This window comes from Bos indicus, chromosome 19 (genome assembly GCF_029378745.1).
Source record: "Bos indicus isolate NIAB-ARS_2022 breed Sahiwal x Tharparkar chromosome 19, NIAB-ARS_B.indTharparkar_mat_pri_1.0, whole genome shotgun sequence".
Taxonomy (NCBI): Eukaryota; Metazoa; Chordata; class Mammalia; order Artiodactyla; family Bovidae; genus Bos; species Bos indicus.
In genome coordinates, this window is record NC_091778.1 from 40,389,960 (window position 1) to 40,415,668 (window position 25,709).

Below are 25,709 nucleotides of genomic sequence, written 5' to 3' on the forward strand. Positions count from 1 at the left end.
CAGGCTTGGGGAGCACAGGAACCCCATCTGCATCCCTCAGGGCTGCACCCCATCTCAGCACAGCCTGGCTCCTGCCACACATGCTTGGACAAAACGTGCAGGGGCACAACCCTCTGCCTGAACTTTCTCATCCTCCCAGTGTGGTCCTCTCAGCAGCTGTGGGAAAATCCCTGGATGCAGTCCTGCACTATCCCATCTTTCCTGAGTGGCCAAGGGTCAGGCCAGCACCCCGTTTCTCTAATAGCCCACCCACAAAGATTTTCACTCCCAAGCACCTCCCTCATCAACCTGAGAGTTCCTGAGGCTGGGGCTCCCCTCCTCTGGGCTCTTTGCAACCCCCTACCTGCCCCATACCTGAACCTCTCCTCCCACTGGGCTCCGTTCGGGGGGCTGCCTTCTGGCCGTGGGGGGTCTTGGGGGGTTTGTGGTCCGGGGTGGGGGCTGGGCCTGGGTGGGCCTTGCTCGCACAGTCTAGGTCAGGGATGGCCTTCAGCAGCTCCGCCTGTGTCTCCTCCAGCAGCCGGTTGATGTCCTTGGCGCTGTACTGGGTCAGGGCTGCCCGCTTCTCCTCCCAGTCCCGCTCAGCAGCCTTGAGAGGAGGGCCAACAGTCAGCACTGAAGCAGCTGCCCTGCTCCTGGACTTCTGGGGCCTCAGCCACACATGCAAGGTATGCAAAGGAAGCCTCCCATTTGATCCGAGCCTCGGGCTTCTCTTGAGTATTACATGCCTTTGCTGCGAGCCTGGAATGCCACCTTCATAACCAAGTACTCTCAGGAGAAATTTAGACCTGCTTTTAGACATTCTATTCTGTTTCATTGAGCACATAATCTTTTCTTGTACTGCCTTGATTATCACAGGTTTATGATATGCTTCCCTGACTAGCAGGACTGATGTCACCCTCAGTATGCTTCTCAGATTGCCTTGTTCCCCAGGAACAAGTCCCACGTGTCGGCACTGGCCAACGTAGGTCGGTGGTGAGAATGTGTGAGCCTAGCCCCAGCCCCCCCATCCCGCGCCCAGCACCTCAACAGACACAGCCTTGTCCATGCTTCTCTTGCCAGGAGTGTCCAGGCCTTTGGCGGGGTTGCCCGCCTTGGGGGCTGGAGGGGCCCCCTCGGTTGGCCCACTCAGCTCATGGAGGTTCAGCGGAGGGCTAGGGGGTGGCATTTCGAAGTCTAAGCTCTTGTTGAAGTCCGTCTCAGCCGTCATCTTCTTGGGGGACTGACTCAGGAGGTTGCTGGGGGGTGGCCACACACCCTCGTCCACTTGCCTGGGGTGGGAGAGTTGGGAGCAGCTGTGAGGTCAGCAGGGTCGTGGCTCCCTGGGAGGGAAGCCTGGCATGGAGGAGGCGGGGTGTGAGGGGGGCTCTGGGATCTTGCCGAACAGATGGAAGGGCCTGGGGAGGGGTGACTGCATCTGGGAAATGGGAGCGCCAAGCCTGCAACATGCAAGGGGTGACAGGTCAAAGTGCAGAGCCAGCCAGCACACCGCTGACCTCTGCGGGGAGTTGGGATAAGGGATCTGGGCCCGGTGTGTGACCCCATGGGAAATCGCAGGTCAGAGATAGGAGGTCAGGGATAGAATGACCTTCGGATCTGGGCCAGGGTGTCCGTGACCCCCCGGCACCGCTTGAGTAGCCCATCCAGGCGCTGGGGCTCCTCCTTCAGGAACTTCACTGCCTCCACCTCCACACGCAGCACTACCCGCATCTTGCTTTGCAGGCCTGGGAAGTGAGCTGAGGCGAAGGGAAGGAGTGAGCGGGAGGAGAGAGCAGCTCTGGACAGCTGGGAGGACAGGCAGTGGGGTGGGGGTGCAATGCCTGGGGTGGGGCTGGGGGTGCCCCCAGGCTCACCCTTGAGTTCGGTCAGTGTCTCCCCGAGCTGCTTCAGCACCAGCGCCTTCTCTTCCAGCTCGGGCCCAGGCACCAGTCGGTGGTTGTGGGACACATCCCTCTGGATCTTCTCCACCGACTTCTCCAGGTCACTGCAGTCACAGAAAGACCTTTTCAGCCCCTCTGGCCCCAGCCCAGCCCCCTGAAACTGAACAGCTGGAAACAAATCAGGCCACTGGTCAGATCAAAATTAAAAGCCATCCACCAGGCCACAAGCCAAAGTGAAATCAGAGAGCCAGACCTCAGAGATGAGACTTCAGAAACACTCCGTAACAGGTGCCCCAGGTCCCTGTGTTGAAGTTCTCATCTTTAGCAGTATCAGCCAGAATCTCCCTCCCTAGGACTCACACCCTCTGATTCTCATTAGCCAAGGACACAGCAGAGAAATTGGCAGCTTTTCAAAGAACTGGAGGCAGGTGCGTGTGCTTTTTTGGGGAGGCGTCCACCTTTTCTCAAATGATCCAGACACTCAGCCTCTTTCCCTCAATGACAAAGCTGCTTCCTATTTTCAGATGGCTTATGCTGAGTTTGTGTCATTTTAACACCCTACATCTTTCTGAAATGTAAATCAGACCAAGTCACCACCGCCTGTGTTGAACCCGAAATGGATCTCGACATTCTGAGGCTAAAATCCAAACTCTTTAAGTGCAGCCACAAAGGGCATGGGGGTAGTAGCTGAAAATTTGGGTCTGGAGTCAGACAGATCCACATTCCAACCCGCACTCTGCCTGACCCAGAAGAGATCTTGGAGAAGTTACCGACTGTCTCCAGATCTCAGCTTCCTCATCCCCCAAAAATGGGGATGGTAAGAGTTCCTCCCTCCTGGGGCCACTATGAGGATTAAATGAGCTAAAAGCAATTAAATGAGCTAATGCATGGGGTCAGTCCCTGGGGGCTGCTCTTATTTCCTCTCTAGCCACATCCACTTCCTCCCCATCTGGTTTGCTTCTATTTCCAACCATCCAGAATTTCCCTGAGGTCCTTGTATGTGCTGCTCTCCCTGTTGGTCATTCTTGTTTGCCACGCTAGGTCTCCATTGCGGCATGCAGGCTTAGTTGTGTTGACCAAGGATCAAGCCCAGGCCCCCTGCACTGGGAGTGTGGACCTTATCCACGAGACCACCAGGAAAGTCCCTCTCCCTGGACTTCTATAATGCCATTTCCTCTGCCCGGAACACTCCATTACCACCACCTCCCCACCCCCCGCGCACACGTGTGACTAACTCCCACACATCCCCAGGTCCCAGTGGGAAACTCTCCCCTTACACTTGGTGTTAGGGGTCTGCTTCCTGCCTGGAGCTCCTGTTTGCTAGGCTAAGCAGCTCTAGGCAGAAAATAAGATACCCTGTCTTTCTGATTCATCTCTGATTCCCAGCACCTGGCATGGTGCCTGGAGCAGAACAGAGGTCTGGTAAGTAATTCTGGAAGGAATGAATAAGTGAAAGAAGGAATTACTGCCCAGGTAGGTCATCCCAGTCCCGCACCTGAGTTACTGATATCCCTGACCCACATGCAGGACGTCACATACATTCCTGTCAAATCCCATCTGTTGGAAATCAGCTCAACAATCCAGTGAGGAACAACTTTTGAATCTCAGTTCTACCATCCAACAGATTTGCTCCCCCTCAAAGCTCTGTGTCATCAACAAATCTTATCAGCATGCTTTATATATCTTCATCCAACTAGTGGGTGAAAAAACAGACCACACTGGAGCCAAGGCCAAAATCCTGTGCGTCAGCACCACCAGTTAAAGAGGGATCTTGTACTAAGTGCCTACAGCGTGCCAGGCGCACATTCAGCCCCTCACTTTATCCTCACAACAAATCCTGGGAGTGGGAACCATTATTACCTCCAGTTTACATACAAATAGTAGCTCAGAGTAAGAAACAGAGGAAAACAATAGAATGGGAAAGACTAGAGATCTCTCCAAGAAAACTAGAGATACCAAAGGAACATTTCATGCAAAGATGGACACAATAAAAGACAGAAACAGCAAAGACCTAACAGAAGTAAAAGAGATTAACAAGAGGTGGCAAGAATACACAGAAGAATTATACATAAAAGCCTTAATTACCCAGATAACCACAATGGTGTGGGCACTCACCTAGAGCCAGACACCCTGGAGTGCAAAGTCAAGTGGGTCTTAGGAAGCATTACTATGAACAAAGCTAGTGGAACAAATAGCTCCAGTTGGGCTATTTCAAATTCTAAAAGATGATGCTGTTAAAGTGCTGCACTCAATATGCCAGCAAATTTGGAAGACTCACCAATGGCCACAGGACTGGGAAAGGTCAGTTTTCACTCTAATTCCAGAGAAAGACAATGCCAAAGAATTTTCAAACTGCTGTATGATTCAGCTCATTTCACGTTAGCAAAGTTATGCTCAAAATCCTTCATGCTAGACGTCAACAGTACATGAACCGAGAACTTCCAGATAAAAGGTAAAGGAACCAGAGATCAAACTGCCAACATCCACTGCATTATAGAAAAAGCAAGGGAATTTAAAAAAAAATCTACTTCTGCTTCATTAACTACACTATAGCCTTTGATTGCATGGATCACAACAAACTGTGGAAAATTCTTAAAGAGATGAGAATACCAGACCACCTTATCTGTCTCCTGAGAAACCTGTATTCAGGCCAAGAAGAAACAGTTAGAACTGGACATGGAACAATGGACTGGTTCAAAATTGGGAAAGGAGTACATCAAGGCTGTATACTGTCACCCCACTTATTTAACTTATTTGCAGAGTATACATCATGTAAAATGTTGGGTTGGGTGAATCACAAGCTGGAATCAAGATTTCTGAGAGAAATACCAACACCTCAGATATGCAGATGATACCACACTAATGGCAGAAAGTGAAGAGCCTCTTGATGAGGGTAAAAGAGGACAGTGAAAAGTGAAAGTCACTCAGTCATGTCCGACTCTCTGCAACCCCCTGGACTATACAGTTCATAGAATTCTCCAGGGCAAAATACTGGAGTGGGTACCCTTTCCTTTCTCCAGAGTATCTTCCCAACACAGGGACCAAATCCAGGTTTTCCACATTGAAGGTGGATTCTTTACCAGCTGAGCTATCAGGGAATCCCTTGATAGACAGTGAAAAAGCTGGCTTAAAACTCAACATAGAAAAAACTAAGATCATGGCACCTGGTCCCATCACTTCATGGCAAATAGATGGAGAAAAAGTGGAAACAGTGACAGACTTTATTTTCTTGGCTCCAAAATCATTGCGGATGGTGATTGCAGCCACGAAATTAAAAGATGCTTGCTCCTTGGAAGAAAAGCTATGACAAACCTAGACAGCATATTTAAAAACAGAGACATCACTTTGCCAACAAAGGTCCGTCTAGTCAAAGCTATGGTTGTTCCAGTAGTCACATATGGATGTGAGAGTTGAACCATAAAGAAGGCTGAGCATCGAAGAATTGATGCTTTTGAACTGTGGTATTGGAGAAGACTCTTGAGAATCCTTTAGACTGCAAGGAGATCAAACCAGTCAATCCTAAAGGAAATCAATCCTGAATATTCACTGGAAGGACAGATGCTGAAGCTGAAGCTCCAGTCCTTTGGCCACCTGATGCAAAGAACCTACTCAATGGAAGAGGCCCTGATGTTGGGAAAGATTGAGGGCAGGAGGAGAAGGGGATAACAGAGGATGAGATGGTTGGATGGCATCACCGACTCAATGGACATGAGTTTGAGCAAACTCCAGGAGATGGTGAAAGACAGAGAAACCTGATGTGCTGCATATGGGGTCACAAAGAGTCAGACGCAACTTAGCAACTAAACAACAAGTAGCTCAGATACTAAACTACATTCCCCAGCCTCCTTTGCATGTAGAAGTGCCATTCAAATAAGGTCTAGCCAATGTAATATGAGTGGAAGTGGTACATGCTGTTTCCAGGTCTGGCATCCTAAAATCCTCCCATGTAGGCTCCTCTGCACTCGTTTCCCCTTCCTGTTGGCTGAAAATGACCCTGTGGGTAATCTTGGAAGGCACATATTGAAGACGTGCCTTATTGGAAGGCATTAGCCTGGGTCCCTGAGTGACTGCAGGGAGGAAAGCCACTAAGCCCCCCTTAGGCTCAATTAGCACCTCAGTCTTCTGATCGTGCACTCTGCCAAAGTTTGGGGGCCCATAACCTGAGCAGGCTCTGTAAGAAAGTCCAAACCAGCGCAAGTCTAGACATTGGGATCAGAAAGTGGTGGGGCTTTCCAGACCCAGCTTTAGTTCTGGAACAGTTGAGAGGTGAGGATCAGGGCAGAACCAGCTACAAAATGTGGGGTGGCCCAAAGCAAAATAAAGATTTTGCCCCTAGTATAAAAATTAAGAATTTCAAGATAATATCAGCAGAGCATTGAACCAAGTATGGGCCCTCACAAGCATGGTGCCCTGTGTGAATAACGGGTCACATGCCTATAAAGTTGGTGCTGGGCTGGGCCATGTTACACTCCAAAGGTCAAAGGTCTCAGTCAGTGGAGGCTGCCTCTAAGGGCAACATCTAGACAACGTGCTTGACTAGAGCTACACATGAGTAAACCAAGCTGAGTGGAGCACAGAATCAGCTGTAACTTCCAGCAAGATGCCAGGGCAAAAGGAAGGGGTAGAGTGAAGCTGAGGAAGTGGACAGAGGCTGGTAAGCTAAGGAGGGGGTAAGGATGGGCCAGCAGGAAATTAGGCAGGGAGGCCCCTCCCAGTCAAGCCAAAGCCACTGCAGCACCAGTCCAGATTCCCCCCAAAAAGCCACCTTCGAAGTAGATGGAGAACCCTGCCAGAAGCTATGTATCAGCCCCCAAGCTCTCTAAAGTGAGCAGTCAGAGCAATGGGTTTGATAGCAGGGCAACGCATAGAGAGACTGTGTATTCCTGGAGAACTGAGGCCCCAGGAAGCTGAGGACCAGACACTCATATGACAGGAACATAAATACATTCTTTCATCCTTCCTGCCTCCTCTGTACTTTTATATTTCCTTTTATTTTCCTTTAATGTCTCAGTACAGTTCCCTTTGAAAATTCCAATCCAGTTCCTCTGTGCTGAATAAAAAAGGGGGAAAAGAGGACAGGTAAGTTAGGTAAATGGAATTCCCTGGGTGCGGGGGCAGGGGGTGGTAGCCATCCGTCTACTTGGAGATCTGACCGGAGCTGTCACTCAGCTTTCACAGCAGGGGTGATGCAGTTGACTGCCACACCAGCTTATTTCCAAGTGGGATGGCCCCTTCTTTCATCTCAACCACAAGGGGTCATGGCAATCTTGCCCTGTGCATCACTGAAATGCACATGGACCTCCAGGCTGTGTGGGCTCCAGGCTGTGTGGGCTCGAGGCTGAGGAGCAGGGACCCTTCTCAAGGAGCCCCTTGCAAGTGATACAGCCAATTATGACTTTGGTGAGGAAGCCGGGTTCCTCTGAGCAGTCTTCCTTGGTTCTGAGTAGTTGACCCATAGGAGCCAAAGCCCTCTCTGGAAAGAATTGTGAAAAGCTTAACCTTGGGCACAGGTGACGAAGCTGAAGCACAGGGAAGGGCAGAAACTGCTCTGATTGCCCAGCTGCTCAGAGCTGGAGCTGGAGCTCGGGCCCCTCATGCCCTGTGCTGCCAAGAGGGAGACCAGGCAGAGGAGCAGGGTCTCTGTCTCAGACCCAGGGACTGACCAGGGAAAGCTGCAGGGGGCTGGAGCTGCTCACTCAGTGGATGGACAGCGGAAGGCAGCCTCTCCTTGCAATGGTGCCAGACAATCGAATCTTGGCCAGACAGCTATTTACTAAATTTGGATCAGAGGACTGTCTTCTGTTAACCCTTCCATGTCTAAGTCTTTGGGGGCAGGGTGTTCTCTGTTCCTGGAGCCCTGTTTCAGCAGCAGTAGGAGGGGAGGAGGGTTCTCCTGGGCTGTATCTGGTCTAAGAGCGGGTGAGGGTGGCAACGGTGACCAAGCTGGCCCACTGGAACACTCTACTCGAGGATCAGTATGCAAGGATCACAGGCCAGAACGAAAGCAGGCAGAGGACAGAAGTGAAATTGGGCATCTGGAAACATGAGAGTAAGGCTGCAGACGACGGGGAAGCCAGACCTTGGACCATTAGGGAGTAAGACCACAGCAAAAGCAGACATCAAGCCAGAATAAAAGAAAATAGGACTCCTGCCAGATGGTCAAAGATTTGTGGGTCACAGAGACATCAGACCACAGAGGAGATGAAAATCAGGCTTCAGAACAGAGCCACGACACCTGGGAGTCAGAAAGAAGGGAGTTGTGCCTCCCCGTGTCGGACACGACTGAAGTGACTTAGCAGCAGCAGTGATACCAGGTTGCAGGCCACCGAGGCCGCACTCCCAGCCCTCCCCGCAGCCGCTGCGCCCAGCCTCACTTGAGCTGCTGGGTAATGAGCTCCTCGTCGTTGAGGTAGCGCAGCCGCTCCTCCTCCACCAGGGTGCGCTGCCGCTGCAGCGGGTCCTCCTGCCGCCGCGCCGCCTCCGACACGCGCATGCTCAGCTCCGCCTCCGTGCCCTTCAGCAGCGCGCGCAGCGACTCCAGGTTCTGTAGCTGCGGGACGCAGATGGGCCGGTGGACGGGGGTGGGAGAGAATGGAGGCGCGCTGCGGGGAGAGGGCTGGGAGGAGGCGGGCAGAGGACAGCCCGACCGCGGGGCGAACTCCACGGACGATACTGCTGCTCGGCTGCGGCCGTGAGCAGCAGCGAAAGGGTGGGGTGGTAGGGGTCACAGGCCGAGGGTTACTTTCTGGGGAAGCATAGAGGCAGGAGGAGAATGGCTTGGGGATGGTGGAGGGAGACAGGAGTGCCAAGTTGGGCAGTGCGGAAGGTGCGGCTGCTTGGCTGTGGCAGTTAGCTGCAGCGAAGGGGTCGGGGGAAGAGGACAAGGTTTCTGGGGAAATATAGAGGCCGGAGAATGGGGTAAGGGATATTTGAGGGCAAGAGATGACCCTAACAGGGCCCTGCCCACCTTGGGACTGCAGGGCTGTGGCTTCGATGAAGGACTCAAGCACTGTGGTTTGACAGAGTTTCCTTGGCTGGGACCGGAACATAACTAACACTTGAACCTAGTTCTAAGGCCGAGTTGAGGCAATGGTGGGGGTAGCCGAGATCTTACCCATTGCCCAGATGGCAACTCTCTGCCCCTTCTCCAGCCTGTCTCTACTCATTATTCTCACCTGATGGGCCCTGGGGCACTCTCGAGGAGCGGGCACAGGGATGCCAGGCTCCTGACTGGTAGGACCATCTGCTAAGCAGGTCAGGCTGGGGAAGGCTGTATGGGCTCAGGAAGGTAGCCCTGAGGGGATCTGGGGGAAAGGCTTCCGCCCAAGGGAGGGGAGGGGGAAAAAGAATGGGAGAAGGGAAGGAGCTGGGACTGCTCTGAGGGATACTGACAGGAGGAGGGGGCTCAGTGGGGTACGCTGGGGCTCCAGGAGGGCGGGAAGGATTCAGGGAAAGGGAAAGAGGGCACGCTGAGGGGGACACGGGCCAGGGGTAGTGGCTTGGTGAGGGAATAGAGATTCAGCGAGGTGACGGGAGTTCGAGGAAGGTTTCGGAGAGCAGCCCAGTAAACGGCGAGGGACTCGGGATAGGGCAGACTCTAGGGAAGGAGTTTCGGCAAGAAGGTGGGTTCTGGTAGGGCGGGGTTTGAGGGGGCGGGGCCCCGGAGAGGTGGTGGTACCTGGAGCTTCCGCAATTGCTGAAGCTGGCTGCGCAGGTCATTCGTGCTATTTTGTAGGCCACGCAGGTGCAGCTGCATCTGCAAACGGTTGATGGCAGTGGGCTGCCCCGCAGGGGTGCTGCTGGCCGGAGGCGGGGGAGGGCCGGACACTGGAGTGGCCCCGCTGCTCCGGCTGCCCGACCCACAGGCTGCAGACAGGGACCACAAAGATGGGAGAAAGGGAATAAATCGTGAGCTGGGAGAGATCGGGGTAAGTTCTTTCCCACTCGTGGCCCCACACAGTACCCAGGGAGAAGCGTGGCTCTGACTCCCTGCCCCAACCAGTGGTCGTCAGCCTTTCTGAGGAGAGCAAAGCACCAGGCGAGACATCTTGGGCTAAGGTGACTACTCATTTACCCATTGAAGCCTGGTGTTGTAGCCCCTTTACAGACTAGGGAAAGACCAGAGAGGCTAATAGAGGGCAAGCACCTCTGGGGGAGGGAGAAAGGGTCACTCACGTGCTGAGGGGGTGGCTGCTCCATTGGAGCCTTCGATCTTCTCACTGTGGTACAGGGAAAAGATGGCCATCATGGGGTCCAGGCTGGCCCCAACCGTCAAAGCTGGGTAAGACTTTAACGTAAACTCCTCCAGTCCCCTGGTCTCAGGATGGAGTCCCCAAGAAAGGAAGGGATTCACCCCCAGCACCATGATGAGACATGGGCAGAGCTGAGCCCAGGGCTCTTGCTGCTCACTTTCCCTTCCTCTTGCCCCAACCACAGGCCTTTGGCAGTGGTGTTGGGAAAAGAACCTCACCTGGGGGTCTCAGGCTCTGAACCTCGCAGTAGGGCACTCTGCACCAGGCCTGTGAGGCTGGCAATTTGCTTCTCCATGGCCTCCATGCGCTCCCTAGGGAAGACAGTAGCCTTGATCAACCCCATCGCTGGGCATGGGGTCCCTCCTGCCCAGCCCCCCTCTCCTAAGATTGATAATTAGAGGAAAACCATTTCCTCCTCAGCACACAGACAATTCAAAGGGCCTCAACACCTAAGGATCAAGTCTACAGCCCTCCCACACACATAACTTTGGAAATGCCCTTCCCCATTTGACAGTCACCCTCTCCCTCTCCAGACTCATCTCTTCATCACTAGCTCCCTAATGGGCCCCACCCAGGCCTCTCTGGACCTCTGCACATGTATTCCCCTTGCTAGGCACGCCCTTCTCCCTTCCTCTTCTCTGAAGTCATCCCAGAGTACCCAACTACCTTAGGAGTACACCCTCCCAAGGGAAGAACAAGTTTTTTTGTTTTTTTTTTTCACTGTGTCTCCCCCACTAGACAGGGCAGGAGCTGGGTTTGCCCAATTTGGCATAAACAGTGCCCAGTGCAGTGCCTGGCACACAGGCCACAAGAAAGCTATGTGAATGTATCATTTCTCCTCACCTCTCAGTGGTGCTGCTTGAGGGCAGAGGGGGGCAGGTCAGTGCCATGGTTACCTCCTCCAGCCTTGCACCCTTAGCAAGAAGCTGGATGATAGGCAAGAGTTCCCCAACTCGGAGGCTACTTAAAGAAATGTGCCCCTCTCATCCCCACTTCTTACAAGCACCCCCTCCCCAGTGGACTTCAGCCGGCCTTGTGCTGGACAGCTCTCATGGTGGCACGTTTTGTGCCTGAGCAGGAAAGGCATTAAATAAAGAGTTGTGCTCTAGCCTCAACTCTAGTTGGGGAAACTAAGGCTCAGGGACCAGATGCAAACCCAGGTCTCCAGGCCCCTTGTCTGGGGCCCTCTCATCGGTCCCTTGGGGCTGGCAGATGAAATGCCTGCCCTGCCGCAGCCAAGATACTCTGGTGACCCCTCAAGGATACTCCGGGTCTAGAAGGACTCCCGGGTCTCAGACAGACTCTGCCGTCTCCCCTCTCCCCACCGTGCAGCCCCGAGCCTCGCTAGCTCCCTCACCTGGTTTCAGTGTCCTTGGCTGGCGCAGGCGGCCCGAACCCAACGAGCGGGCGCTCCCCAGGCCCGGGGAAGAGCTCGGGAGGGGGCGCTCCGGCCGTCGAGGAGCCCCCGGTGCTGCGGGTCTTGCCTCCGGGGCTCTCGGCGAAGACCGACGAGGAGCCCGAGTCTTTGCGGAAGGACTGGCGCACCGGCGAGCCGCGGCTGGGCGGCCCCGAGTAGGGGCTGTGCGGCGGCGGGGGCCCGCCGGGGGGAGCGGTCACGTCGGCCAGCTTCTGCGGCGACGAGGGCGGCAGGCGGAAGCCGTAGCCGTCGCCGTAGAGCGGGCCGCCGCCCGCTGCCTTGTACAGCGAGTCCTCCAGGTCGGACTGCAGCGCGGCGGCCGAGTAGGTGCTGAGCGAGCGCACCGAGCCGCGCTTGTACAGGCCTCCGGCGCCCGGGTAGGCGAACGGGTCGCCGGCGGCCGCGGCCAGGCTCAGGCGGCCCTCGTGGAGCAGCCCGTAGGGGTCGGCGTAGAGGCCTTCGCCCTTCACCAGCACCATGCCGCCCGCCTTGCCCGCCAGGTCCTCGTCCGGCTTCACATCGCGCCGCTCCAGGATGGCGCTGGGGCTCGGGCTAACTCCCGGGGCTGCGGGGGCGCCTCCCAGCCGCTCAGCCGCGTGGTGCACCGGGCTGCCGGCGTAGGAGGGCGGGCGCCCCCCGGCGTACGAGAGGCGCGAGCGCGACGGCGAGCCCGACGGCAGCCCCGATGGTAGCCCCGGCGGCGGCGAGCCTGAGGCCAGGTGTGGCGCCGGCGACAGGTTGTTGAGGCGCCGCGTGGGCGACGACTCCCGCGACGCATACACCATCTCTCTCTGTGCAGAAGACAATCCCGGAACCCCACGAGCCGGTCACAAAGGGGATCCCTTGCCTCCCGCTTAAGGAGCCAGCAGCTCCTCCCGCCCTCGAGACGCTGAGGAAGTCCCTTCTGTTCTCTGCCTTTCCACCCTCCTACTGCATCTTCGACCCCTTTCCCGTCAGGGCTCCCAGGACGGAGGAAGAAGTGGCAGAGGGCCAGGCAACAGAGAGAGGAGCCATCTCCAGCTCACCCCATGGTGGGGGATGGAAAGCAAAGAAGGAAGGGGCGGTTCCTGAGAGCGGTCTCCTAGGATATTTAGAGGCAGATTTGAGAAATCCTGATCTGACCAGAGGGAAAGCGGCAGATGAGGGGAGGGACACCTCCAGGACTCCACAATTAATGAAGGCCATCCTCTGCTTCAGCCTCCACGTTCCCTTCTCCAAAGCTGGCCCTGGTCCCTGATGACAAGTGGCTAGACTGCTCCTGGACCCATCTGCCCAACCTCCTCCATGCCCTGGGCCACCCCAGCCATACCCGAAGGTCCCCGTTGGTGAGGTGTGAGCCAGGGAAAGCGGCGTAGAGTGGCTCCTTCCTATAGATCTTGATAATACTGCGATCCTGGATGTCCCTGGGGGGAGGAAGGGGTGCAGAGGGTCACCATCCCCCAGCCCTGCGATGAGAGGGGGCACCTCCAGGCAAAGGGGAAAGGGGTGGCAAGAGGGGCCGCAAGCTCCAACCCCTTAACTCCTTGCTCAGTAGATCTCAGGCTGCCTGCCACCAACACACAACCAGCATCTTCTACCCCGTTTACCTCGGCCTCACGAACTGTTTTCAGTTTAGCTCAAGCCAAGGCCAACCAGCAGGGGTGGATGAGTTAAAGGGAAGGCGGTGGGGCCGAGATGACCGAAGAAGGGGCGGGCTGGTAGGGCTCCGGGAAGAGAGGTAAAGGGGGCTGAGGCTAGGTGAGGAGGCGGCTGGGGAATGACCTGTGGCTTCGAGACCCCCCTCGGAGGAGGAGTAACGGGGAGCCCACCCCATTCCCCCCGGGGCCACGCCCACCGGACGTCCTCCAGCTCGTAGAAGACGTTGCGAGCCTCATCTTTGATAAGGATGGCTGTGTTGGGCGACTTCAGCATGCCCATGGTGAGCTTCTGCGGGAACATGTGCGCGATGAGTGCGTGCAGCGTGTCCAGGCTGCTAACCTCGTGCGTGATGTGCACGCGCCGAGTCTCCTCCCCGAACTGCAGGAACAGCACCCCTGCAAAGGAGACGCCACCCTTGGTGTCGGGGCCGCCACCGCCACCACCCCGGCGGCTCGGGGAACCTTCGGGAGTCCCGCTGGTCCCGCAGAGGCAGGGTCTGAGGCCGGACGCCGCCCCGGAGTGCAGGTGCACCCAGGCACTCCTCATGCTGCCGGCCTCTCAAGGCACCCCAGGCAGGCTGGAGTCCGGGCGAGGAAATGGAATTGCGGGCCGGAGCAGTTGGGGCAGAAACTGAGAGTGAGGGGGAGAGATGAGGGAAGCGGGGAATGAAGGAATGGGGGGCTGCTGAAGGGGGTGGGAGAGGGGAGGCTTAGAGAGGGAGAGAGGGACAGGGAAGGGGGTGCGGAGGCAGAGAGAAGTGAGGGAAGAGAGGTGGAGAAGGCGGGTGAGAGAGCAGCTGAGGAGGGAGAGGCCCTGAGGGGAGGAGATTGGAGGAGGAGGGGTGGGCGGGAAGATGGGGATGGGGGAGGGGAGCCAGAGTCTCCCTAGAAAGGTGGTTGAGGAGAGATGAAGCGGTCAAGGGGAGGGAGAGGATGCCGGGATGAGCAGAACAGAGGGAGGAGCCAGTGGCCAGGAGGGAAGATGGACAGGCAGTACCTGGTGAGCGCAGCTTGGTCTGGCTGGCTGAGCGGGAGAGGGGCAGGCTCTGTCGGAAGCGGTTCATCCTACTGAAGCCTAGGGGGAGCTCGGCCTCTGACATGGTCTCCAGTGACTCGGCCGAGGCGTACGACAGCTTGGCCGCCTGGTCGGCCAGCCCAGGCTGGGCTCCCTGAGTGTGGCGTGAGCTGCGGGTCTGCGGGGATGGGGTGGGGCGAGACAAAGCAGGCATGAGCCCCTTTTGCTCTGCCCATTGCCCCTATCCTGGCCTGGGGAGCCCCAACTAGCCAGAGAGAGACACACACACACACACACACACACAGGAGAGTCTCCTGGATTTCAGACTTGTGTGACTGCAGGAGAGTTCCCCAAACTCTTGGGGCCTTGGTCTCCCCAGGATACCCAGCAGGTAAGGACTGGGCAAAGGACTCAGGCACCCTGGGAAGCCAGACAAGAAACCATCTGAGCAGGGAGCCATGGGCACGCCTGCTATTTTAAGCTTCCAAAGAACAACAACACAAATTTGTCACCGAGGTGAGCAGCAGAATCGTTGAGCAAATTGGGGCATTAGTTCCAGACATTAATTAAGCGGCGGTTTTGTGAGTGATGAATTTATCCTTCATGGAGTTCAGAGGGTTGGGGTGGGGGTGGGAAACAGGGTCCAGGAAGAAAGCAGAGAGCTAGGGGCCCTGGGATCCCAGTTCTGGGAGGCATGGCCCCTCACAGAGCTGGGCACAATGTCCTCGACCTAGGGTGACTGGAAGAACCACCCCAAAACCCCCCAAACCAGTTGGACCCCAGTTTCAGACTACCTGCTTAGTACATGCAGTGCACATGCTCAGCCCACACAAGCACATGGCCTAAGTGTCAGGCCTCAGCCCCTCCCTGCATGGCACATGCTGCCACATGGCCAACGTGCCTGGCTAGCCGCCCAGAAAGGCCTCCTCCAGTTCATCATAGCAGCCCTTGTCCTGAAGCTACAGCCGAGGGTGATATCTGCCTGGGGCTAGGGAAGGGTGTCACCCAATGACCATCCCCTGCCCCAGGGACAGTTCGATACCCTCTCTTTAGGAGAGGGGACACCCTGATTTCAATTGCACTTCAAGAATCTACTTTTGGCTGAAGGGCTGGAGCTCTCATTCAGCCACAGCTCCTTCCAGTCTGCCCCAGCTCCTCCCCTCAAACCTGGTTGCTATCAGAAACTCATTTATTTAAGGGAGAAAGATAATGAATCAGATCTACATCATTCTGTTATGCAACATTATATATATATGAGATGTATCACATATACATGTTATCAAGAAAAAGACCGTGTTGCCCAGTTGTATTCTTTTTATAAAATAATTTTTAACAACCACAAATCATTCAAAACCATTAACACTGGTTATCTTGGGGCTGAGACACACCTTTCTCTTTACTTTATACATTGCCTGGCTGTGTGAACTATATACAATCAGAATATATAATTTTTATATTTTTTGTTTTTTATAATTCTAGTGTCTTTTAAAAATATTTATTTATTTGGCTGTGTTGGGTCTTTGCAGCATGGGGTATCTCTCATTACAGCGCTTGGAGCTCTCTAGTTACAGCTCTTGGGCTCAGTAGTTGCGGCATGCCCGTTTACTTGCCCTGCAGCAGGCAGGATCTTAGTTCCCCAACCAGGGATCAGACCTGCGTCCCCTGCAATGGAAGGTGGATTCTCAACCACTGTACCACCAGGGAAGCCCTCATTTTTATAAAAACAAACAAACAGTAAAAGTGTCTCTAAAAAGGAATTATTCTCCTCCTCAGCTCCCCCCTTCCGTAAATCCTGATTAACCCCTAATTCATCTCCATCTTCCTATTAACTCAATTTAATGTTCCAATCAGATTAGCACTCTCAAAAGAGAAAGCATCTTCTTCTGATGAGCAATGTGCCCAGCGGTCCCCAAAGTGGCCTCAGAGCTTGGGGATGCTGCAGGTCAGATATGGGGACATTAGTGGGCATCCAGCTTCAAGCATAATGCTTTGATCAGTGGGTGGGCATGGGTCTGGGGAGGAGGGAGGCTGCGTAGGAACTGGGCCCACTTGGGGGATGCCTGGGCCCAGACTTTGGAGTCTGCAGTTCAGTTCTAGGCTGATCACCAGGGCTGGCCTGTGCCCCTCTCTTTCCTCACAGTGTGGGGAACCAGGCCTGGTCTGGTGGTCATGAGGTTGCCAGGCAACTGGAAGGTCAGTGGTTGCCATGCTAGTGTGGATGAGGGGCTACAGAATTCAGGCAAGATGAGGCAGCTAGCGAGGATGAAGAGTAGGGGGTGGCCACAGCACCTCAGGGGGACACAAATGAGTTGCCAATAAGAAGATGGAACAGGAGCCAGAATGAAGGGGAGTAGGGATCCTAGGGACTGAGAAGGCAGCCCCTTGCCCAGGGAACCCTGGGAGAAGACACACCCACATTCCCTGCCCCACCAGTTCCAGTCTCCATCCTGGTCTTCTGGGCTCTTATTCCATTCTCACAGCCTTTGTAGAAAACACTCTTGAGAAAAGAGAAAGTGCAATAGCGCTTCTCTCCAGCCCTGAGCCGGGACAACAGAGCAGAGAAAAAGTGAGACATCCAGAAGGACTTCCTGACTACAAGGGAGATGGGAAGAGAACAAAATAGTAATTCAAACAGAGCTCCGCAAAGACAGGAAAGGGCTTCCCAAAGATGGGAAGCAGTGAGCACTGGTCCTTGGAGATGCTCCAGGGAGGACCTGATGACTCCTAGTCAGACATCAGACGGAGGGAACCTTGAGCTGGGGTGATCAGACCAGGATCTGAGGTTCCCAAAGGCTGTCCACATATGGGGGCAGAATCACTTGGGAGCTTTTAAAAACACTCTCTCCAGGGCTCACATTCACTGAATCTGAATCTCTGGAGGTTAGAGCCTGGGGTTCGAGGTTTTTGACAGGTTCCCAAGGTGATTCTGAGTGGAGAATCATGTCAGCATCCATGATGCTAACAGCTAACAAAGTAAGGCTCCCCATGAGCCAGGCATTGTATTTAGGACATGCAGTCTCTTGTCCCTTCACTTTACATCAACTCTATGACGTAGATACTGCTCCATTTTATGGAAGAGAAACCAAGGCTCAGGGAATTTATGTAACTTGCCCAGGTCACTCAGCTAGTTAGTAGCAGACTGGAATTCACCACCCGGCAGTTTGGCCCTCGGCCACATGCACTGAGCCACTATGCGCTACTGCTTCCTACAAAAAGCCTATAATGCCTGACCCCACGAATCTACACTTCTGTGGTTCTCTGATTCAAGAACTTCCCTTTGGGAGGATGCATGCAAACAAGATGTTTGGAGCAAGATGGCACTGGGAGAGTCTGGAATGTATACCTCCCACCCCTGTCATGATGCCCAGGATTTGAGGAACTGGGGACCCCAGGATGCAAGCAGCAGGCTAACGTAGTTCAGTTCTAACTCTGGTGCCAAAGAAGATGGGGAGGTCCCAGAGTGTGCTCCCCCAGGGGTCAGCAGGATGTCCTTGGAGGGCACAGATTTCCAGCTGTGCATGGTCCGAACTCTCCAGAGGAGGCAGGAGAGCACCATCCTTGAGCTCAGTCCTCCACTTGGGCAACAGGTTTGGGGGGGGGGGTGCAGGGCTGTGAGTCTCTTGCCTGGCATGACCAGCTCTCTCCATAGTGGAAAGTAAGAAAGGGATGAGGGACCTATTGTAGTCACGGGGCCTCCTGTCTGGAGGGGCCTTCCTCCTCCAGGCTTGGAAAATGAAGTCTGAGTTCAGAAGACAAGGCCCTCAATAAGATCATGGGATCCAAGGCCCTCCCTCGGAGCCAGCTGTCTCTCCAAGCAGGGGGAAATACCTATCTCATTCCCAAATGCCCTTGTGTCTCAGGGTAAGCCTGAGCACCCCCCACCCAGATTCCCAGTAGGGGTGGCCCAAACTGCCACACTGGCTCCACAAGCCCCTGGCAGGCAAACCCAGGCTCTCTCAAAGCAGCAGCCCCAGCCTGCAGCCCCAAGGCCCACCACCCACACCAGACGGCCCCCTGCAGACGCACACCCCTGTGCAAAGCATGTGCAGGGAGGGGGGAGGGCAGGACAGCACATGCAGTTGTCACGGAAGCAGAAGCACCACCACTGACCTTGAAACTCCAGTAGTTTGGCTGCTGATGGAAATAAGAGAAGAGATGGTTATGTGGGGGCTGGGAGGGGAGAGTAGGGCCAGGGGTAGGTTAGAGATCCTTGGCACTCAGCATTCAGCCCTGGGCCCTCCACCCTCCCAGGAACAGGAAGGCAGCCATGCCTAGTACATCCCACTCTCTTTGGAGACCAGGGATGGCCCTGAGCAGGCTCCAGGCCTGCTAGTGGGGGAGGGGAGAACCAGTCCAGATGTTTCTAAGTCACGCAATCTAGTCACGGTAACAGTCCTCAGAGAGTTACAGGCAGGAAAAGATGCAGATGACCATGATATGAGAGCACGTGAGATGCTGGCAGAGATGAATCAGAGCTGCGGGATGAGAGAAATGGCATCTGGTTGTGCCAGCTGAGGGGAAACTTCCCGAAAGAGGTGGCATTGGAGCTGGGGCTTAAATGAGCAGCTGGAGGTTGGGAGGAAGGGCATGGGCAGAGGGCCTGGGGCAGGCATGTGCTGGGTGTGTTGAGGAGACAGTCCAGTTTGGTTGGGGCAGAGCCCGGGAAAGTAGCATATTAAGCTGCAAAGGGGCTGGGGCTAGAAGGGCACCCTTAAATGCTGAGCGAAAGAATTTAGACTTAACGAGGTGGACAAGCAGAAAGCATTTGAGTGAACCCAGGTGGGATGGGAAGTGGACCGCAGGAAGGTTGACGGGGCAGGGACTGGAAGAGGGAGGCAGGGAGCCAAGGCCAGGGCAAGGAGGCCTGTGTGACATGATGGACCCAGGTTTCAGGGAAAGTGGACAGATGCCCATCAACCCACAGCCCTGGGCAATGGATGGGAAGCCATGGGCAGCAAGGGATCGTCGGCGATGTCCTGTGGACGGACAGATGAGAGAGTAGGGCTCCTTGCTCCCCCAGAATGGGTGTGTTAGGTTTCTCCTCATTCACAATAACCTAGAGTCACCCTGCCTTCTCCGGAGACCAGAAGGCCCCTCCAGATGGCTAAGGACAAGGGAGGAGTGGCCCGGAGGCTGGGCTGGTTCTTGGCAAAGCTGAGGACACCCTGCTGACCGGTGCCAGCCTCAGCAGGGAGACAGAGGCAGCAGATGGCCTGGCCCTGGGGTGCCTGGCACCAGCAGATGAGATTCCCTAGGCCTCAGAGCCGCTGGCAGAGGAGAGGGACACCAAGGGTCCCTGATGGCAGAGGGCACCACGGTGGGGTGTCCTGTGGACCTGAATACTTTATGGCAGGGAGGAGCTGGAGAGGGATCCTGCTGGGAGGAGGCTTCTGACCTTTAGGGTGGGGATGATGCCACTAGGGCTGGGATGAAGAGGGTTACTCACCAGAACCATCCCATTTGGGCCACACCCCCACCCTTCCCCCCAGCATTGCCTCCAAGAGATGCAAAAAAATAATCACATGCCTGGCAGAGGAAGGGGACAACGAAGTCTGTGCCCTAGCCAATATCTAGAACCATCTATGGACACATGCCACCCATGGGTGTTGAGTGGAGGCGGGGGCGAAGGGCTGGAGTAACAGGCTCTAGCCACAGCTGCCTGTGGCCTGGGGAAGGGAAGGGGGAGCAGAGGGAGTGGACATGTGATCAAGACTGGGGCGGGGAGGCAGAGCCAGGCAGAGGGCAGGGGAAGGTTTATGATGAGAGTCATGTCTGCAGCCCCAGTGGTGATGGACGGCTCTGCAGAGAAGGCCACCGTCCCTCATCCAGCTGCACGTCCCCGGTGTGCAGACCACCCACGGAGCTGCGCACAGACTCTCAGACAACCTCCCATGAGGACATCACCACAAACACACCCAGAGCAACAGACACACCCACAAAGGGACACAAACACTTGGAGAAGGGCCGGCCACAGTCAGAAACAAACAGAAACTCAGAGACAGAGATACCCATAGGTGGACCAACCCCCTCCATACAAACATGCACCGCCTATTCCCACCCCCACCCCACACCAGACACTGACCTGCTCACACACATTTCTACAAGCAGAATCACAGAGGCACCCCCCCCAGCCCTAGCCCCTAGGAAGTCACAGAAACACACAGAGACATGGACGCCCACTCACACATATGCATACGCATACACAACGACTGCAGAGACACACAAAGCAACGTGCGCACACACACACACACACATACTATGCACACACACAAAGAGAGTCACATGCCTCCCTCCCCCAACTAGCTGGGTCATGGTGCCTCTGACCACCTCAGCCACTGTACCAGGCCTATGATGTCCCAGATATCATGTGTCAGGTAGGACAATCATGTGTCCTGATGCAAAAGAAGCAGAAAATGCCCCTCCCCCACCCAGCCCCAAAAGTCAACATACCAGGCTCAGTATGCAACTGGTGCCCACCTCACATCTCTGGGAGCAGAAGAGGGATGGGTCCTGGCTACAGCCATGCTAGCTGTGCCCCCAACATGGGCCTGCCTCAGGCTATGCTAGGCACATCCCTGGGGCACTCAGACCTGGAGAGATCACTAGCTGGGCCAGGGGAGAGGACTGGGTGGCACCAGTGCCACAGGACGGGCCAGCCAAGCCCCACTAGCGGGTAGAGGGAAGAGTTGCTGTCTTTGTGCTTGGTGAACTTGGAGTGAGGCTGGGACCAGAGTCCCGGGACTCGGGCGCTGGCTGGTAGGGCACGCAGAATGCTGCCCCTCTGTCACCTCTGGAGAGTGGGGAGGATGGCCCTCTCAGGTTGTGCCCACCAGGGTGAGACACAGTCTCCTGGCAACTCAGTGTCCTTGGAGAGGAAAACCGTGGTAGGGAGAGGGCCTTGGGGATGTCGTGCATCCCTGTCTGGCTCTTTCCAGGGTAGTAAACCCCTGGGACAGCCTTGGGTGACTGAGAGGAGCAGAGGCAGCTCCTTTGCAAAAGTAGGGCTCTCCTTGTCCAGTCACCAGCACCCTTTCCTCTTCACCCTCTTCCTGGCTGTCAGCTCCTCCTGCCCTGGCCCATAGGGTGCCTGGTATAAGAGGGCCTCTCAACAAATATTTGGCCACAAATCATTGCCAAGAACTCAGGACCAGCCATGGGCAGGGGGGTGGGGTGGTGTATCTCTGCGTACTCTTCCCTGGCACCACTCTCCATCTCCTGGCACTCTGCACTGCTCAGCCTTCTAGGTCTTTTCCCTGGGAATTGCCCAGCACCAGAAACCCCTGGAACGAGGACAGAGGGCAGGAAGGGCCCAGGAAGATCTGGCTCCCCAACCCAAGGGTAAAGCTGTCTCCCTCCCCCAGACTCAGAAAGGGGGTGTCTCACCTTTCCAGAGGACAGTGAGACTGTGGGAAAAAGGGCTGCATAGGAAAACCACTTGAGGGTCATGAGAAGGGCTCTATGAGGATAACATGGAAGTCAACCATCTACTCTGTAGGGACCAGGCTTTCAGTAATATGGGATGGGAGCTTCCTGGAGACCCAAGAAGCAGTGCCAAGGGGTCCTCAAACTCCCAGGTGAGAAGAGGAACCAACTTCTTTCCTGCGGGGGTGGGGGGGGGGAGAAGGTGGGGAGCTAAGGAGTTAACACCCTGCCTCCTCCACCCTAGGCACCCTTGGGGGGTAGTGGTTCTTCTCTCCCCCTGCAGCTGGTCCTTTCTCCCCATCTCTTGCCCTGGGAGGGCGGGGCCGTGTCCCCTGGGAGCCTCAGCCCTGCCAGCTGAGGTCTCTCCCCTCCCCTGGGCAGACGTCCCCTGTAGGCTAGGTGAGTACATGACCCCTCCCTGACCTCAAGCCCCGACGACGACGCAGCCTCCGGAGAGGGATGGGACCCTATGGGTCGCACCCTAGTTCCAGTCCCTTGGATCCTCCGTGCAGCGCACACACCCACCTCTCAACTCCAGTGAACTCGCGTCCGCGTAAACACTCGCCCCCCGACCCCGCCCCAGGCTGGGGCTCCTTAACGCCCCCCGAGGTCTCCAGCCTCTCACCGCGACGCACGTGCCCGACTCCCCTGTGAACCCGGCGGCCTCCTACCCCTTTCCGGTGCAAAGTGTGGGTGGGGGGCGGGGGAGGTGGTGCTGCGGGACCGGCGCTGAGCCGGAGGCGACGGAGCACCCCGAAAAGGTCATGACTTTCTGAGGCTGGGGGAGGCGGCGCCAGCCGCATTTCGGGGTAGGGGCCGGTCCCCTGCGGAAAGCGGTGAACGCGATGGCAGAAGGGAGGGGGCGTTTCTCAGGGATCGGGAACCTCAGCGGCCTGCATGCCCCCAGCCCCAGACCACCCCTCCGAACCGGGTGGGAGGGCTTCCGGTCTCCGCGCCCCCGCCCCGCGGAACCCGAGGCGGCGACCCCGGCCCCCGCAGCCGCTCCCCCTTACCTGCGGCCACAGGTGTATGCGCGGGGGCCCCCAGCCCCAGGTCGCGCGTCGGGCGAGGGGAGGGAGGGCGGTCCCCTACTCCCACCCACCCGGACTCTCCCCTCCCCCGGCCGCCTCCGCAGCCGCCACCGCCGGTGCCCTTTGCTGCAATGCGAGAGCCGCCGCCGCCGAGCCGGCCCGGGCCCCGGTCGCCCCGGTAACCGCGACTCCACCTGGCGCGGCACGGCGCGCCGCCGTGCACATCCTCTCTCCGGCCCCCTCCCCGGCGCGGCCCCGCCGGCGCAGCCCCGCCGAGGAACGGCGGAGGCTGGTGGCTGCGTCGCCGCGGTCACCCGATACGCCGGCCCGCCGCCCGGGACTCGGGTTGCAGCAGGAGAGAGGGAGGTTAGACAGCTTAGTGGAAGCGGGGGAGGGGCTGCGACTTGGAGTCCGGCCTTCGGTCCCCTTCCAGGGTCGTCTTCAGGCCTCCACCCCTAACGATCTGGCCTATGGTAGCGGGGAGGAGAGTGGCCCGTCTCCGGACCCGCCACCCTCTGAGCTTACAGCCTCTCCCCACCAGGGTCTCCGCGGTGCACCGTGACCCTTCTACTTCTCCAGTGATTCAATTCCCAGCCAAGCCTGGGGGACCTAGAGTGCCTAAATGTCCTCGGTGACGTCTGATCCTGCCCGACTGTGTGACTCTGGCATTTGCTGAACGTCTCTGGTCCTGCACTTCACAAAAAGGGGCCTCAGACACAGCCATTCGGAAAGAGAAGTTCGATAAGGACTAGGTATAAAGTGATGACAAGATCCCGTTCACAGCCACTATTCTCTGTACTTCAAAGCCCTGGGGTGAAGACCTCTTCAAGCTCTCCCCTTCCTTCCAACAGAGTAGATTCCAGATGCAGACAGGCCTGGGGCCCCATAACCTGGGACATCAAGTTCACCAAATCCAGCCTCACTTCCCTCCATCACTCCAACTCAAGACATTTCATCTGCTCCATTTGGGGCTCACACCTCATCCCCATCCCTGTCCCAGTCTGACCTCCATCGCACATGTGACCACTCTAGATGAGCCCATTCCACTTGCTGTGTAGCCTTGGGGGCAGACACATCTCTGGTCCCTAAGTTCAGTCAATACTGGGCCAAGAGCTGGGAAGGGCAATGAGCTGGGTGCCCTGTGAATGATGCCAAGCATGCCAATCTCATGCTAGACTTGAGTTACACACAGCTAAGAGTCCCTGCTCTGGAACCGTTTCCTAGGCTGTCACATTTTTCCTTCTCCTCATTCTCATTGAAAAATTCGACTTCCTGCCCTTCTCCAAGGGGAAGGAAGCAGGATGCACAAAGAAGAGAAACGGTTTCCTCTTAGATTCTCTGCCACAGTACCTCCTCTGCAACCCTCAAGTCAAGGCCTCCTCAGGGCTGCCCATGGCCTGTTGCAACTCTGACTGTCTGGTCCCTCCTCCCCTCTGGGGTTTCAGATGCCTGTTTTTCTCCCACAGAAATGTCCAGGGCTGAGCTGCAAGGCTGAGCCCTTAAGATACTGTCTCAGGGTGTCCCTGTCCATCTTCCCATCAGGGAAACTGAGGCTTGATGAAGAACCAGGCAATCAGTTCAGAACAAGTGGCTAGATGCCAAGGTTGTCTTCAAATTTTGAAATTAAGCATCGGACATAGCAAGAAGGGTGGGAGAGAGACATCATGAAGGACTTCCTGCTGATGAGACATCAGGGAAAGGCTGGGTCTACTCAGAGATGGAGGGCGGGTGGGGACAGCGAAATGAGATGGTCTGCAGTGGGGGTGGGAATTGGGCAAAAGAGATTCCTGAAAACCAGTGGGGGAGGGTAGAAGAGATATACTTCTGTTTAAAAGAGAGAAGAATTAAAAAAAAAATTTTTTTTTTAACCTATTCCCCTTCAAAAAAATTCCTTCCCCAGAGCCAAGCTTTGGCACAGGTTCGGGGAGGTAATTGGAAAAGGAAATGGCAACCCACTCCAGTATTCTTGCCTGGAAAATTCCACGGACAGAGAAGCCTAGTGGGCTACAGTCCATGGGGTCGCAAAGAATCACACACAACTGAGCAACTAACACTTTCCCTTTTCCTTTGGGGAGGGAACGGTAGGAATTAGACTATCAAGGGAGAGTACAGGGCATTGGAGTCTTCTGAAAATGCGGGCTCCACATAAGAGAAAGGGGTGCAAAATTAAAATCCTGGATCTCCCCTTTCGAAAAAAATCTCCCCAAAGCCCAAGTCTGCCGTGGGTTTGGGGGGTGGGAGGAGGCGGGTGACTCACCTGGGCCGGCTGGCCAGCCCCGGAGGGGGCGGAGTCGCCATGGAGGTGGGAGCAGAGGGAGCTGAGGAGGCACACGGGGTCCACGGTCCAGCCGCCAACCTGTGTGTGCGAAGGGGGGGACACCCCATTAGGGGGAGCGGGCAGGAGCCGCTGGGGGAGTGTGATGGGGCGGGGAGGGGAGTTCCTGGGGCAGGTTTGGCACTGAGCTCACACTGCAGAGAGACCCTGTGACGCTGGCTAGTCCCTTACCAAGTCTACATCCCCTCCATCTGTTTCCGGGGCTTTCTCTCCAGTCAGGCTGGGGGCTCTCTGAGCCCAGGTCAAAGCCTTCCCCAGCAGATACTCCTGAAGTCCTCTTCATCAATTCTTCACTGCCTCTCTGGACATTCTGCAAGGGAGCTGCCCCTCACCTCTTCCCTCTTCCAGCTCTTCACTCCCTCCTGGCTGAAGCCAGATATGGGAAGGAAGGGCCTCACCCCAGTGTACCTCTGGCCCTGCAGCACGGCTTTCCTCCCTGCCATCTCAGGGAGGCTGCTTTCTTCTCCCACACCACACGGGAGGCTGGAAACCCATCCCTTCCTGGTTCCTCCAGGCCCTCCTCCCCCTCAGCATCCTCAAAGTCATCCACCTCTCACTCGGTCACCCCACAAACATGTACAGAGCCCCAGCTAGGCTTAGGCACTGAGCCCTAGATACAAGTGAAACATCTGTAGGTCCCACCCACTTGCGCGCACGGCAGGGAATGAAAGAGTGAAGGAACAAAGGCATGAATCTGCGGGCGGCTGTGCTTCGATTCAT

General features: G+C 56.1%; 1 protein-coding gene across 7 annotated transcripts in view; it reads right to left on the reverse strand.

Annotated features, from left to right (window-relative positions):
• The window catches only part of SRCIN1 (SRC kinase signaling inhibitor 1), a 70,905-nt gene that overhangs the window by 18,572 nt on the left and 26,624 nt on the right, over nucleotides 1-25,709 (reverse strand). The window contains exons 4-17 of one of the 7 annotated variants that reach the window (XM_070773369.1): nucleotides 24,912-25,010; nucleotides 18,312-18,335; nucleotides 14,184-14,379; nucleotides 13,384-13,582; nucleotides 12,859-12,952; nucleotides 11,490-12,340; nucleotides 10,351-10,443; nucleotides 10,056-10,099; nucleotides 9,559-9,746; nucleotides 8,255-8,430; nucleotides 1,854-1,984; nucleotides 1,589-1,736; nucleotides 1,025-1,271; nucleotides 355-589 (exon numbers count right to left, since the gene is read on the reverse strand). In XM_070773369.1, the coding sequence (XP_070629470.1) occupies nucleotides 355-589; nucleotides 1,025-1,271; nucleotides 1,589-1,736; nucleotides 1,854-1,984; nucleotides 8,255-8,430; nucleotides 9,559-9,746; nucleotides 10,056-10,099; nucleotides 10,351-10,443; nucleotides 11,490-12,340; nucleotides 12,859-12,952; nucleotides 13,384-13,582; nucleotides 14,184-14,379; nucleotides 18,312-18,335; nucleotides 24,912-25,010 (2,725 nt within the window). Of the gene's footprint in view, nucleotides 1-354; nucleotides 590-1,024; nucleotides 1,272-1,588; nucleotides 1,737-1,853; nucleotides 1,985-8,254; nucleotides 8,431-9,558; nucleotides 9,747-10,055; nucleotides 10,100-10,350; nucleotides 10,444-11,489; nucleotides 12,341-12,858; nucleotides 12,953-13,383; nucleotides 13,583-14,183; nucleotides 14,380-18,311; nucleotides 18,336-20,651; nucleotides 21,805-22,636; nucleotides 22,991-24,911; nucleotides 25,011-25,709 lie in introns of those variants that run through there. The other 6 variants (XM_070773367.1, XM_070773365.1, XM_070773366.1 and 3 more) reach the window with 6 other exon arrangements.